Source organism: Pundamilia nyererei, unplaced genomic scaffold (genome assembly GCF_000239375.1).
Source record: "Pundamilia nyererei isolate P.nyererei 1_Seehausen unplaced genomic scaffold, PunNye1.0 scaffold00006, whole genome shotgun sequence".
NCBI lineage: Eukaryota > Metazoa > Chordata > Actinopteri > Cichliformes > Cichlidae > Pundamilia > Pundamilia nyererei.
Genome location: NW_005187407.1, coordinates 2385668 through 2401006, shown reverse-complemented (window position 1 = coordinate 2401006; position 15339 = coordinate 2385668). Strand labels below are relative to the sequence as shown.

Below are 15339 nucleotides of genomic sequence, written 5' to 3'. Positions count from 1 at the left end.
AAAAAAAAGTATGTTCATCTGTAGAAGAAGTGAAGAGCATCTCACCTGTAATGGGCTTCCCTGGCTGAAACACCCTGGCATTGGTGAGAATAGTGTAGGGTGCTGGTGAAGGCTGAGGCAGCACCCCAGAGTGACGAGGTAACATATCCTCACAGGCACCAGAGGGAGCACCGTTGGGATAGCCGTTAATAAAACAGAACATCTGGAGTATGAGCAACCCAGGCCAAAGGAGCTCCATCAGGCTGAATGAGGAGCAATCACTGTGCAAACAAAACTATGAAGCAAGCGGTGTGTGATTATACCCTGGAAGGAGTCAGGGGATGGAGTCAGAAATACTCCCGCTGAGTCACGCAACCGAATAAATTACATTTTCTGCAGCTATTACTTACTTAATCATGCTCTCTCTCACAAAGCTCACATGATTTCTTGAAAAGATCTTGCGATATTTCTGCAATTAAAGGCAGAAAAAATTTTCTGCTCTCAAATACACAAAATTTTTGAGTGCTTTTTTCTCTCTTTTTATCTCTGTCATTTTTATTTATATATATATACATATATATATATAATTGAAAGAATCATAAAGTTTGGTGGTTTATGAATAACAGTGGCACACTACTGCGCTGGTTAGTACTTATTACTTATGACAGTAGGAGAAGAGTGAAAGAGGCAAACAAGAGCATGTATGTTGATACTCTGCAGTTAGAAACCTCGTCCTACTTAGGAAACATGCCCCATACTTATTTATTTTTTTGAGGTGAGCGATTCAGAAGACAACGCGCTAAAAGTCAAAAAACAAACAAACTCGCTCCCCAAACCCCTCAAAGCTTCACAAAGACAGCAACAGTCATGGATTTCCTTGCTTGAATTAAACCCCAATGAATATTTATAACATTTATGAGGGCCAATATTCTACCACTTAAACTGGGATAGTTTTTCATTTGCAATAATAAAAGTTTAATGTACTCTTCTATGTGTACATAAAAAAAGTGCTTTGGGTTTCACACTTTCCTGAGAACATCTTATTCCACTATATGTGCTCACTGACCTTCTCACGTGCTTAAATTTACATTTTACTTGGTCAAGATGAGCTTGTTTAACATTAATAATGAGATTAAACATTTAAAAATGTATTAATTTAAGAAGTGTTTTAGTCTAATCTCTCTTTTTTTGGCTGACTCACTTCTTGTTTAATGATAATGTTTTTTTGTTTTTTCATTTTTCACCCGACTAATGCATTGCTGATGTGTGTGTAATAAGGTATTAATGTCAAATGCAACGTTGTGCTGCAGTAGTTTAGTTAATCTTTTAACTAAACTATATAACTATTAACTATATAAATGAAATAAAATGTAAAATAAAGTTGAGTTTAATTGAATTGAATGGGTTTATAATGCTTCTAGGGTGTGATATAACTTGTTATGGTATATTCAAGTCAGTGAAATACATTCGGGTAAGGTGACCATTGTAATTACAGCATCAATAAAAAGTGATGTGCAGTGTAATCAGATAAAACCAAATTACAGCCCATCATTTATCATTCCTGTTCTCAGAACTGAATTGAATTTGGCAGCTTTAAGCTAATCGTCCACTGGTTACCTTTGACCGCACATTGTGATAAGATGCCTGAATATGATGTGGTGTCTAATGGCTTTATCTAAATTAAAGGCCTCTCTGGATACACTACAGGGTTTTATGTAAGTTTCATAAAAGAATATTGCCCTGGAAAGATTGAAGTTACAGACCTTTGACATAAAATGAGGCCAGAAGAACGGCAGTAAAAGAAAAGCAGTAAAATGCAACCTAAAATAATTTGGTACTTATGTGTCTTCTGATTTCCACCAGCGTAAAATAAATAATAATAATAATAATGGATTGCATTTTATATAGCTCTTTTTCGGGACCCCTCAAAGCGCTTTACAATACCACTATTCATTCACTCTCACAGTCATACACTGGTGAAGCCACATGCATGAAGGAAAGTCAGCTGTTGGTAAGCTTACATCCCACAGAATTTAAGCAAGAAAATGCCCCTCAGTTAGTGAGTCGAAATAAACAATGATAAGGAGACGGTCATTACAAAATCTGGATACAGCTGAGTCTATGGTAGATGCATCTAATTCTGCCATATGGGGTGTTCTAACTTTAGGCAAACCAAAACAGACAAACATATGTTGTGTTTAGCTTGTTGTATTACAGCTTAGAAAAATGGTCCAAACTGCCGTATTTTCAAAGTACAATAGAACCACATCATGGCCACACGGACATCACATAATGGGTTGAATGTCCTGAAATGTAACGTCAAACACTGTAGTGTTGCTTGTGATTGAAAAGAACCTCCAGAAAAGGGTAATAATCACATGCTTTGAAAATACAAAAACATATTTTCTTGTGTGCACCACTCGTCTACCAAGCGTTGTGTGTATTTCTCACAGTCTTTGTTGTGGCTTCACAAGCTTTCCGCATAGATATAGTGCGTCTAAAATTACCCATGAGTAGTTTGGCCACAGAAGTATGGTTACAACCAAGCAAGACTGTCTCTATGTGTGTGTGTGTGTATATATATATATATAAAAATCCTAATTGTTGTTGTTTTAATGTACTTTATACTAGAAACCAAATGGCAATGAAATGTTTATCTTAAAATAAGCCTCCCTTAACGTAGCAGGTGAGGCATTCTCTCCTCTAAAAAAAAAACACACAGCATGTTTAACTGAACTTTTATTTACAAGGCTAGATGACACAGATCATATGAAAAACAAAAACTGAAAAGCTGCCGATTCACCTCCGTGCTCGCTGTACACATCTGTGAGCAGACTGCAGTCTGATTTCTTTCAAGACATTAAAACGATTTATTTCCCCACGTTTGAAACAGAATTGCTTCGTTGCACAGTGTAGAAGTGCTATTTTTCCCTCTTACTTTAAAACTGGATCTTGACCTGATTAGACTTTTAAGTGGTACAGAAAAAAAAAAAGCAACATATCAATCCTGTTTGGATGTTACCTTTTGTTTTTAAAGGGTTAAGTGTATTAGCAACTCAATATTTTAAGGATTTGTTTAACTATACAGCTCTCTTCTAGGTCTCTGAGGTCATTCTTTCAGCAGCTTCTCTTTAGGACATCCCGAGTGCCTACAGTGGTGATTCAAGTGTTCATTGGGGCCCTAGTCAAAAATGAACAGAAGTCCCTCCAACCAGCATTAATCACCATTATGTTATAAAATAATTTGGTACCACCAACCACAACGATTGTTCTATAAAATGAGAGTTAAAACATTATAAAACTAGCTAATTAATGTTAAATGTCAGAGTAAACAAAATTTAAAAAAATGTGATGGAATTCCTAATGGAAGATTAATTATTCAAGTGGCTCTGACTATTTCAGACCAGAGTTGCAGCATTTAGTTTTTTTAGCATGGTATATTATCTGCTCCACTTAACATTGTCTCGCTTTTTTTTTTATAATCCACTTAGTTTTATTTTCTTCTTTTCACTTCCAGAATAATAACACATTTTAATCAGGTTTGTTTAAACAGAATCTTGCACCACTTGCAAGGGGAGTGAGTGGAATTTGATGGGAGCACCTTACAGAGATCAGGTCACTCCTGCTGTCAGTGCAACCCACTGCTGCAGTCTTACCTTTGTCAGTGGCTTACTGGAAGCTCAGGATCCTCCAAGCAGTTGCCTACCTTCCCTGGTGGCAGGTCTTTTGCTCTTCCTGTGCAGTACTGTCTCTATTTGTAAACACATATTATTGTTTTTTAGGTCAAATACTGTTTTTTAGGTCAAATAGTAATTGAAGCTGACTGCAGGTCAGCTTCAATTACTGCAGAAAACAGTCAATTCTACAGTCATTGGTCAGCTTGTATTTTTTGTTAATGTGATAAGTTATTCATCAAGAATGTTTAAGAATGTGAAACTGAGGAGGGGGTTGTAATATACGAATTATGAATATTGAATTGTACTGAAGGAATGGTTTGAATTGCCATGTTTTTCTTTTTTAGGTTTCTGTGTGCACAAAGTTAAATTGAAAGCTTTTTCTCACTTTTTTGTACAAAAGCTTCTGGTACTGTTTCTCGGTTTCTGGACTTCTCTTGAAAATGAGCAGCACCCTAAACCAGGTTTACATGAATCGGTGGTGTCTTGGAAGTCTATGTAGGCTGGGAACAACTGTGGATATGGCACACATGATAATAAATGAAAGACTTAAGTTATTCATTCATCCGTGTTTTCAATCATATAAATGCAGACTAATGAAGTACACGTACAACGCGATCAAATAACAAGCACAGTAGCCAGCACAAGATGGTTTGTACAGTGTATCATTATAAAAAGAAGTCCATTTCCCAAATAAAATGTCAAGGGCACCAACAAGTCATTATCAACCATGACAAAAAGTTAGTGGCTAGAAAGTTGTTTAATCTGTTTGACTGGACTTTATTTAGAGGGTGTCACAATATACCAAAACATATACAGGCTTACTTTACGTAATTCATCATCTTGTAATAGGACAAGTCTACAAGCCCGAATAAGCATACTTTCCAAAGCGCCAACAATCAGTTTCTAGTCACATAACAAAGGATGACCTCTTGACACACCTCTTTGATGCACTTAATTGTCTGCTTTCATTTTCAGGAGTACATAATTAGGGAGACATTAAGGCTTGAGTAGTATGTTTTCTTTGTGTGCACATTCATTCGCGATGTCCGTCTTACTTCTCTCATTTTGGCTATGCACAGGTCAGGCCTAAAGACTGATTTTACATTTCCTGCCCTCACTATCTGACTAGTACGGCAGCATCAATTTAAAGTTAAAGCTTTAAATGGACATTTAGACACAGCATCCTGGATCATACACATTAATATTTTTCAACGATCTATGGTTATTTAGCTTTTAAAGTCAGCCGGTACATACTACATGTTCTGTACAGTCAAACTATTGTAATTATTCTGAGGCTGAAGTCAGCTGATGCCGCTGACATTCACAGTCACATGGTGATTTCATTAGTTTTGCTTCTTTTGAAACACTTTTCATAATGCCAGGATTAGCATCACAGACTTTCTTTGAAACAAGGGGATATCTCTCGTGGGAAAACCAGTGTTTTTTGACAACAGTGTCTTGGTTTTGTGGGATTGACCATCACAAGAATAGATCATAAGATGCAAATGGAGTATTCCCAGAATGCCCCTTTTAAAGGATAAAGTTCAGGCATGAAGAATAAGGAGATCAATCATTTTGATAATATAATCAAGAGTTACAAGCAACAATTCAAAGGCTGATGTCCACAGCACTGTGGTTTGTGTCAGATGACAGCAACAGTATGTCACACATAATTTACTGAGGATTTGATCTGCCTCACCATATCAACGTTAGACTTTCATGTTACTAACGTCTGGGAGATCAAAATGAAAGACCAAGTGAACTAAAAGAAGAAAGTTAAAACCAACATTTTGTGTAGCTGACGTATTTACCCTCCAAAACTAGAAACGTTGTTAAAAACTGACATCCATCAGATTTTAGAAAATATCTGTCTACAGACTGATAAGACATCACCAACAAGAATACAAATGCCACAACAACAAAGACAACAGAAATCCCCTAGAACCAAAACCAAAATCCTCTAAAAGAAGTTTATCTCTGCTCGCTGTTCTAGGTCAGGTTCATGATGACTTTTGATCCCTTGGATCACTTGGTTCTTCCAGCAATCAAATAAGGATTTACAGTAGAAAAAAAGAAAAGAAATAAAGATACAAATTGAGTCGTCCAATGAAAAAGTCCTTCAAAGGGTTTTTTGTTTTTTTTTAAGATCCTCATCAAACATAACACTTTGCTTTTTTCTCCCTCTTTTCACAAAGTACTTGTGCTTTCTAAAAATCCTCTCAGGGTCATCAGATCTGAATTGGTACAAAAACGAAAACACAACCACAAATTATAATTTCAGTTTTTACTGATTTGTTGCTGGTAAGTGAGCTTTAAGATGACAAATCAGATGATTCGGTTGGAAAATCTTATCTTAATCTCAATCTGCCGAAGTCATTCACTAGTTGGAACAGGTGTTGATGTTCTTGCCGTCAGCAGCGTCCTCCACCAGCGCTAAGTGATAGTCCGTGGACAGTGTGAAGTGGGACACGCAGCCCACCAAGCCTCCAATGTACTGTCTGTTTGTGTGAAGCGCTATCTCCTTCATGCCACCTTAAGACGAAGAACAGAGAGAGCGCAAACATACAGATGTGAAAATGATCTCTTAATCTTTATCATTTTATGGGTTTAGAGATTTGAGGTTTCACTTACCAACATATAAGGGTCCATTGATATTAAGTTGTCTCATTTTACCAGGCGCCCTGCCTGTCTTTGCCCCGTAGTCATCTACAGTCAGCTTTCCTGACTGGCCATCCCTGAATACAGTAAATCAGTTAGTCAAACTGAGAAACTGAACTTTTAATTTGTGCATAACATTTTTGTTATATATAAAAATAAAATATTGACCTTAGATTTTATATTTAACACAGGGATTGAAAGGTCATTTGCGGTAGCAAAAGAATGACCTACAACTGCTACTTCTACCGGATCTGTTGGTTTATAAATGGTATAATAAGGCTATAATGCAATATGTTATTATAAAGACTAAGAGAGGCAATTTAAAGTAAAGAGCCACAGTGGAATGTGATCAACATACTGGATATCCACTTGACAGGATTTCATGAGCTTACCTCACAGCTTTGACTCTGTGCCACTTTCCATCGCTAAAGGTCCCGTTGATGACAATGTTGGCTACACCACTGCCCAGGTTGTAACTACAACAACATGCAGTGGAATTACATTTTTATGGTACAAGCCTGATAAATCCTGATTCTCTTAGTGATCATGGTCCTCACACAGACCTTTTTTTTTGTTTTTAGCTCTACCTCTGCTGAGCACGTAGCTCACTACCCCTTGATGGCATCGGCAGTCATACTCGATTATTACTGTCCTTCTTGTGCACAATTTTTTTTTTCCTTTTGTGTTTTATGACGTTTTTTGCCCAGCGCGAGAACACAGAAAGGGCAAACACATGGCATCTAGAATTTACACTTTAACTAAAAACATTTCTTTACAATCCAGTTACATTTGATTAAGAATTATAAGACATCATCACATATTTTACTCTTTTTATAGTGCCGTTCATGTATAACAGTGATAAATACCTGAAGATGAGAGCGCCATCTTGAAGACCCATAGAGAGGAAGTCACTGTTGGGTCTCATTGGACTGTCTCCTCGCCAGAGCAACAACCCGTCTTTAGCTGTGCTCTTAAAGCGCATGAAAAGGCTGGATCTGGACCCAGATACTCTGTAGAAAGATTGTAGAATGCACTTCATGAAAAAGCTAGAAATTAAAAAACACACACACATACAGGAATTTCCCCACCAACCTTTTAAGGATATCTCTGTTGTCGTAGGTCAGGTAACTTCTTCCGATGAACTGTGGAATCTCTATGGCTTCAGTAACAGCTGGGAAGAGAACAAGAGCTCCTTTCATATCATCACAAGGTGGCAGCATCAGCACGTGTCAACTTATGTCTACAGCTAAGAGAAAAGACCAAATCTGATCCTGTGGTGGAAAATGTGTGAAGGGAAAGAAATCTTACGTGTTTTCCAAACGAGGAAAGAAAATTAAAAAAATATCTACTTTTTGAGATCAGAGAAGAAGACTTACTGTTCAAACAGTAATTCCCACACTCTGTTCCATGAAAGCATTAAAGAGAAAAAGTAAACTTAAGGGACTAAGTTTCCATGAGAAAAAACTGTCATATTGGTGGATTTAAAACAGAAAGCATTATAAAAAAATAAAACTAAGCACAAAATATTTCATGTAGCATGTAAAAACATCAGCATATTTTATTCTTAGCACCGTGTGAACAGCCTGCTGATTTCTGTGACGTGCACCAAATTGCACATCAACCGAGTTCATCTGTCGATGAGAACAATTCCACATGCAACAGACCTTTCTGGCAATGCCTGCCGTCGTACCCTAGAGGGCAGTCACACTCATATTCATCCCACTTTGGCCTGCAGGATCCTCCATTGGCACATGGACTTTCCACACATGGGTGTGCAGAATTGGCTACATTAACTCCACCAGCAGTTGCAGTTGTTATGGGGATGGTGCGATCATTGAGTATTAGCTGAGGGGGTGAAAAGAAAAGAGCACAGAGAGGAAAAGGACAAAATGAAAGAGCGCGACTGTAAAAAAAAAACAAACTAAAATCAGACACCTGCCACAGTAGCTTGGAGATTGTACGCAGTATACATCATATATAATGTAATGCTGCTGTGTCACTCTTGATGAATTGGAAATGACTGAGTAACAATCTAGCAAATATAACTGTGTTGCAGATCACTGATGTTGGCATATCTAAAAAAAGCAATCACCTTCTGAATAATGCCAGTGAAGGGTTTTATTACACCTGCTGTCCGCTTGGTTTTATCGTACTCTGGCACGCCGCCAATATAGAGAGGTGAGCTGCAGTTGATCTGAGTGAAAGCTCCCTGAAACATAAATACAGCAGAGAAACAGGTGAGTCATGTCAAACCATTCATCCGCACGTCCGCTTAAATAAATACATGTTTTAAAAATCTATAACTCTGGATGTGTTTCGCTTGGTCAAAAAGAGCCTGATATTTTTCTCAGGAGTTTAAGAACCAAACCACGGCTAAAAGGTGATTAAGTGTTGCACATTCAAGAGTTGACTTTGACAGGTGATTGTTCTAATACAAATGTCACTTAAACATGCCTTAGAAACTAATAAGGTGTGTGCGTATCATGCATTGAGGTTTCTAATGTCATTAATTCCTGTTTTATTTTGAAATTCCCCAATTCTGTGTATTTCAGTCAGTTTTACTTATTGTATCTGGTTAGTTTCCCACCAGCTGTGTGCATTTTTGGCCACTTGTCACTTGCCTCTCATGTATGAAGTCTACCCTGACTATAAAGACCTCGTACTTATACTTGCTTCTAGTATCTTGTGGTTTGATTCTTTCTCCCGTTAAACTATAAAGTTGAGTTTTTTGTGAAGTATATTTTCTATAAATATATTTATTTTCTAATAACATAACATAGTTTTTGCAGATGGTTCTAATGGACTTTAATATACCTCAGCAATCCCCTCCATAGGTCTTTGGCTGTCCACCTGGAGGATACCACTCTTTGCTGTCCGTGATACTCTTAGCTCATGCCATGAGTCCAAACTGATCTGCTCCTCACTCCTGAAACACACAGTAACACACATTTAGTAAATCTAGTTAGATAATGTAAAACCAATGTGAAAAGAAGATTCAAAACTTGGCTCTATCCAGCACCTTATGACAGCTCCTCCAGAGCCACAGTCAAATCTGAACTCTACATATCTGTCCACCAGGTTTATAGCAAGGAAGTCCCCGCTCCCTGCGTCATCACTGTACAGCAGCACTCCATCAGGGGCTGATGGCTGAAACGTCACCTCAAACTCAGTGAAGGACAGGTAACTCTGTGAGGACTGAGGCCATGGGATGATGGCATATGAAAACACTGTTTCATTGAAGAGCGGCGAGGACAGTGAGAAACCTGAGGAAAAGGAGAAAAGACACAAGAAAATAAGTAAATGTAAAGAAGAGGAAAACAGTTGCTAACAACACAATGAGATTGTAGGAAGAGATATATCAAGGAGAGGAAAAAGTGAAAGGCTATTTTGTGTGAAAGCTGGTCTGACATGCAATCAATCCTTCTACCGCCATATGAGAAATATTTCTTATTTCAATCGATTTTCTTGGCATTTTCTTCAACTGCTGAGTAATTACCTTGAAAGGTTTATGTGACAATACGTGGAAGTCAGCAGGTAAGAAGAAACGGCAGGGATTTAATTTTTCCTTTTTTCACAGCTGTTCAAAACTCTCCTTGTAAACTGGATGCTTATGTGCGCGCTTTTGCAGGTGTGAGGGGGGGAAAAAGGGGAAATGGTTGACTCACTCTCTTCACAAAGTGCTCCTCTGAAGCCAAGTGGGCACAGACAGATGTAGCCATCAGCACGATTTGCAAAGCAGACTCCGCCATTGGCACAGCTGACCAGGTCACACACATTGTCACTGCACTCACCTGGTACATTAGGACAAAGCCAGCATATGTACTCTGCATATGTTTGTACACACTTACAACATAAATACAGTTTCCATGACTGCATTGTTCCTATAAACAGTCCTGCTCCAACTAAAAGAAAAGTGAGCAGGAGTACAACACTCACACAACACGCACAATCAAAATATATGAGGTTTTTTTTTTTTTTTTTGCTTGCTTGTTTTGTATGAATGGGGTATATTTATAAATAAAAAAAACTTTCAGTGATTTTTAATTTCTTGCAAAATTTATTTAATATTCTTACCTCATTCATAAAATCATGTTGTGAAAAAGTCCTTTGTGTTCCATAATTTGCCAAAAACAATCTGCTTCTTGCTTCAGTGACATATTGGCTAAAACCCTGTTATTAAAAAGCTATTTTTGTCTGTCGCTGTGACAGAAAATTATCTAAAATGGCAACAATTCCTTTCTTATATCACTGGATTTGTCTTTTTTGATAATGTCAGATATTTTAATGCTCTCATTATACACCACGACATGGTCTGCTTTCATTTTTTCTTTTAAGCAAAGTGAAATAACACTAACACCGGGTGGTGTGATGAATAAACACTGTCATCCATATTCAAATTATGCCCACTAATGATTATAGTTATTTACTGTATGCATGAAAACCAAACAGCCAAACTCTAGAATTACTGTTCAGCTACTCAACCGAGCACCAAAACTTCAGGAGACCTAGTGCACTGTGGGTAATATGGATAAGAGCCAGGTGCCACTGGCAGCGGCCACATTAAAATAACATTCATCACTCAAATTCTCTCACATCCTGTGTGCTTCCTTACCTATATCAGCTCCACTCAGAGCACTGCCCAGGGGCCATGGCCTGATGTCTGTAGCCTTATTGTTGATGGTCAGACTCTGCATGCAGCCAACAAAGCCACGATTTGTCCCTGTCGCTTTGACCAGCCAGTAAGCGCTTGGAGATCCACCGACATGCAATGGGGAGCGGAAGGTGATCTTACTATACTGACCCTAAGAGGACAAGATGAAGAAATTAAAACCTCTTTATTTATATTTTAAGGATAGTCTGACCCCTTGTAAGACAATATTTGACAATATGGACTCAACTGTCTCCAAACTGGTTGTATTTTGGTTATATTTCTATATAAAAGCAAACCTGCAGAGCACCTGTGTCAATTTACCATCCAATTTACCAAGAATGCAAGCAGTTAATTTGAGTTTCTGTGCATCTAGATGGAAAACACAAACAGAGCACGTGTAATAGCCGACTTGATCCCATTCGATAGCCGACTGAGCAGACTGATCGCCGTCTCTATACACCAAAATCACTTTGAAGATAACAACTGACTGCAAGAGGTTGCAGACCTGGTCCCTGTCTTCAAAGCAACCATTGCAAAGACAACAAGACTGGAAGTTCACTGAACACAACTGCACTAATTTTAGTAGAGTTGCAGTCTCCAGCCACTGACTGACTGTAGCATTACACCTGACTGATGAGACATCTTGTATCAGTATGCTTTAAATCACTGTTTAACTTAAAATATGTTTTTAAAAAACAAAAAAACAATTTGACATTTTTCATTTTCTTTGTATTATAACCTGTGATCGTCCGGATATGGGTGTGTCGTTGTCCATACGGAGCCAGCCACTCATGCCATCTCTGAAGACAGTTACTGTGTGCCACTGACCGAGAACAATGCGGCTCTCACTGACTATCTGAGCTGCTCCTGTACCACAGTTAAACCTGCAGAGACAAGAATCTAGCAGGTAAGCATCATAGCTACAGACAAGGAAAAATCCCATCTCTAAATCTTATGCACCCTACAGTGCACATTTATTTCTTTTGATAAACAGTACATGATAGCTAATGTTATTCTGACATGTTCCTCACCTGTAATGAAGCTTCCCCCGAACCAAAGCCAAAGAAGTAAAGTCTCCACGGCCATGTTCATTCTCTCCACAGTACAGCAGCAACCCATCCTCAGAGTCTGCCTGCACCAAAGAGAAACCGTCTGAAATCTATTTTAATCACTGATAGAAAAAAAAAGATATGAAACGTGATATCTTACCTTAAACTCCAAAGTAATCTGAAAGGTTTGATAAGAGTTTTTTAAGGGTTCAAAGGTCATGTGAGAGTGGCCATGGAATCTGGGAAACTTCACTGATAACGCTGAAGGAGGACAAATGAAAAGAAAAATCATGACAAATGAGAAGTAAGAGCACCCATGGGTTGGAAGAAGAAAGGGCCACTTCTTGCAACCTTGACAAAATAGCCACTACACTATCAGAGCACAGCTGACATAAAATGTTTTTAAAAAAAGAGATTCAGAAATCTTTCTTACCCTCAGAGCACGTGTCCCCTCTTCGTCCAAGGTTGCAGTGGCAGCGTGAACCGCCGCTTTCGTAATCAGTGAGACAGAAGCTGTCGGGCGGACACACAGTATCATCACAGCTCAGGTCGTACACACGAGGTACCTCGCCTTTCCAGGGGGACGTGGTCGTAGTAGAAGTGGTGGTCGACAAAGGGATGCTTTGGAGGATAAAAAGAGAAAGAAAGATAAGGAACTTTAGTAATCTGTTGCTAGTTGGGGTTACAGTAACCTAAGAGGCAATGTTTTGTCGTGTATTTACACCTTTATCAGGTATGTCTTCTAAAGGTGGCATTTGATTGTAAATTGTTCCTTTTTTGCTTGAAGGAAAGGAACAAACAGCAAAAAGCCCAAAGTGCTCACCCAAAATCAACAGAACAGGGGCCAAGCCACCATATATAGCTGCAGATAATGACATACAGTACATCACAACCAGACATGTGTGACATTTCACTGCTCCATTCGCTATCTTTATCAAATAATTAAGTATAAGAGCACAAAAAGACATGTTCTAGGTATCTAGTAAGGGGGGAAAGCAGAAAGCCAGGAGAGATGGAAATATAATAATCACAATCACAGACTAAGGAGAAAAACTGTGAGCATAAGAGCAGCAAAAGATTTCTTTTCTGTTCACGAGGAACAATCTATAAGTGGCTAATTTTGCCTTTAAAAGGTTTTGAAATCTCATCAACAACAAGAAACTGCAAAAAAAATCCTTGATGGAAAACAGATATTAAATTAAATAATAATTTTAACATCAGTCTTACCTGGTAGGAGTGAGTGGGGCAGTAGTTTTGGTCTCAAGAGTGCTACTGGGCTGTGAAGTGACTGGGAAAAGCAGATCTGTAAACTCTGAAAAGATGGATGATGTGGTGGTGGAAACTGGTGCAGCTGTAACATTTGGAGGAGTCATGGTGTTCATACGGTAAACAACATTTCGACCAGATGGGGGACCAGAGTGTGAACGCAGTTGGGACTTCCTGTTGTCCTGACTTATACCCGGAAATGGCTTCAACTAGGAGAGAAAAGAGAGAAAATCAGCGAAAAAAAAGTGAAGTGAGTGATAATCAAACAGAAAATAGGGTTGTGGTTTAGCTCTGGACTGTAAAAAACACACCTCTTCAATGAAGATATCATAATCAGAGTCATCAATGTCAAAGCCATCTTCATCTTTGACCCGAGGATCTGTGATGTAACTCCCATAATCACCGCTGCCAACATCTGATGCACCTGTTACAGACACCACAGAGGAATATGACTTGATAATTATTACAAAAGAGAGCAATGAGTACAAAAGGACAACAACAGGTTATTAGGTAAAACACAAATCATGAATTCCATGCAGTGAACGCAGGTCAGAGAATCAATGAGCTGGAAAAGCTGAAGACATGAAAGCGGGATTGCAAATATACAGTAAAGCTCAACTTCAATCTTTATTTTTTGTACAACAGATAATTTGACTCTTGGAGAAAAGCTCAATATTTTCCATCAGTAATATGAGAAAATGAAATGAAATATATTCTAGACTCAGACACAGTTTAAAGCATTTTTCTGCTTTTATTCTGATAGTTATGGACAGTAATCCATCCATTATTAGTAAAGTATAATAAATACAATGCATCTCTTGGCCTAGTTCAGTCCAACCACAATCACTGCTTGACTTTCCATTTTGTGCTCATTGACATAGATTTTCTGACTTTCATGAGCTATAAACCATGTATGCTTGAAATCTTTTTCTTTATATGCAATGAAAAAGAAGCATATGAAAGTGAATATTTTTCATTTCTTTTCGCTTTTTTTATTATTTGTTATAAACACGTTCTCCATTTTGCTCTTTCATTGGCTTCTTTTTGAATACGGCAAGTTGGTGTTCATAAAATCACTGAGTCTCCATTATAAAATGTGTCAGTCATTTTGCATGAACACAGAGGGCCACCAGTGGTTTCTTTCATTATATATTTGCAGGATCCAGGGGTGCCTATTTAGCTCAGTGGGTTGAGCAACAAATAGCCTTAAAGGCAACTTCAGGTGCCTGGGTTTTATTTCACTCTCTGTCCATCTTCTCCTGTTTGCTCTACTGTCCCATCATTAAAAAAATAAAATAAAATAAAATAATAAATATGTATATTTGCAGTCTCTTTCCCATGTATGACAGTGATGGTACAGTTAGTTGGTAGCAACAGTGAATAAGATCAAAATGACAAACAATAACGGCGGTTTCACGGCAGAAGAAGCTCTGGTCTTTGGTTATGACTGTGACAAAGGGGCAAATGTGATCATACTTCTCATATTATGATGATGATAATGGTGACAATAGTAATCCAGCTGATGCTAGCCCAGTAAGTCTACCTGTTAGTCTGTACCGAGGCTGCTGCACCACATACTGAAAAGTGTCTCCTCCGTTCAGAAGTCTGCCATAAGAAGCTCACAGTGTGCAAAGACAAAGCCAGACAGTAAATACCTGGATTCCAATAAAACCTGGGAATTGTTACAAATTTATTTCACAATAGCAATAAAATACATGTAAACTTGAGGTGGAATATAAATCAGCTTTTAAGATAATCAATATGCATTTTTATATTCGTATAGAGCTTCATGATGTCTTTTGTACACACTAGAATGGAAAAGCAAACAAAAACAATATGTGCATGTTCAACATAGCACACACACACACACACACACCCATCCCTCTTACTCTGAGAAAGCTTAATCTTAGCTTACATAACCACTGCTCCCCCTTCTTCTTGCCCTTCTCCCCCCTCATTCCTCTTAACTGTGTAAATGTAGAAAATGCTGGAATCTGAGGGATAAAATCATAAACCTTTGTGTATTGCTGTGGAGTGATTATGCACAATTGAAAAAAAA

General features: G+C 38.2%; 1 protein-coding gene across 3 annotated transcripts in view; it reads right to left on the bottom strand.

The window, feature by feature from the left end:
* Nucleotides 1-4394: 4394 nt before the first annotated feature.
* egflam (EGF-like, fibronectin type III and laminin G domains) overlaps nt 4395-15339 on the bottom strand; it is a 25836-nt gene continuing 14891 nt past the window's right edge. The window contains exons 8-26 of one of the 3 annotated variants that reach the window (XM_005722063.1): nt 14824-14898; nt 13592-13704; nt 13242-13489; nt 12448-12635; nt 12175-12275; nt 11997-12097; nt 11705-11849; nt 10927-11116; nt 9980-10105; nt 9334-9577; nt 9129-9240; nt 8407-8523; nt 7979-8159; nt 7691-7714; nt 7407-7485; nt 7181-7324; nt 6707-6790; nt 6288-6391; nt 4395-6188 (exon numbers count right to left, since the gene is read on the bottom strand). In XM_005722063.1, coding sequence (XP_005722120.1) covers nt 6037-6188; nt 6288-6391; nt 6707-6790; nt 7181-7324; nt 7407-7485; nt 7691-7714; nt 7979-8159; nt 8407-8523; nt 9129-9240; nt 9334-9577; nt 9980-10105; nt 10927-11116; nt 11705-11849; nt 11997-12097; nt 12175-12275; nt 12448-12635; nt 13242-13489; nt 13592-13704; nt 14824-14898 — 2528 coding nt within the window. In that variant the 3' untranslated portion in view covers nt 4395-6036. The remainder of the gene's footprint in view (nt 6189-6287; nt 6392-6706; nt 6791-7180; nt 7325-7406; nt 7486-7690; nt 7715-7978; nt 8160-8406; nt 8524-9128; nt 9241-9333; nt 9578-9979; nt 10106-10926; nt 11117-11704; nt 11850-11996; nt 12098-12174; nt 12276-12447; nt 12636-13241; nt 13490-13591; nt 13705-14823; nt 14899-15339) is intronic. The other 2 variants (XM_005722064.1, XM_005722065.1) reach the window with 2 other exon arrangements.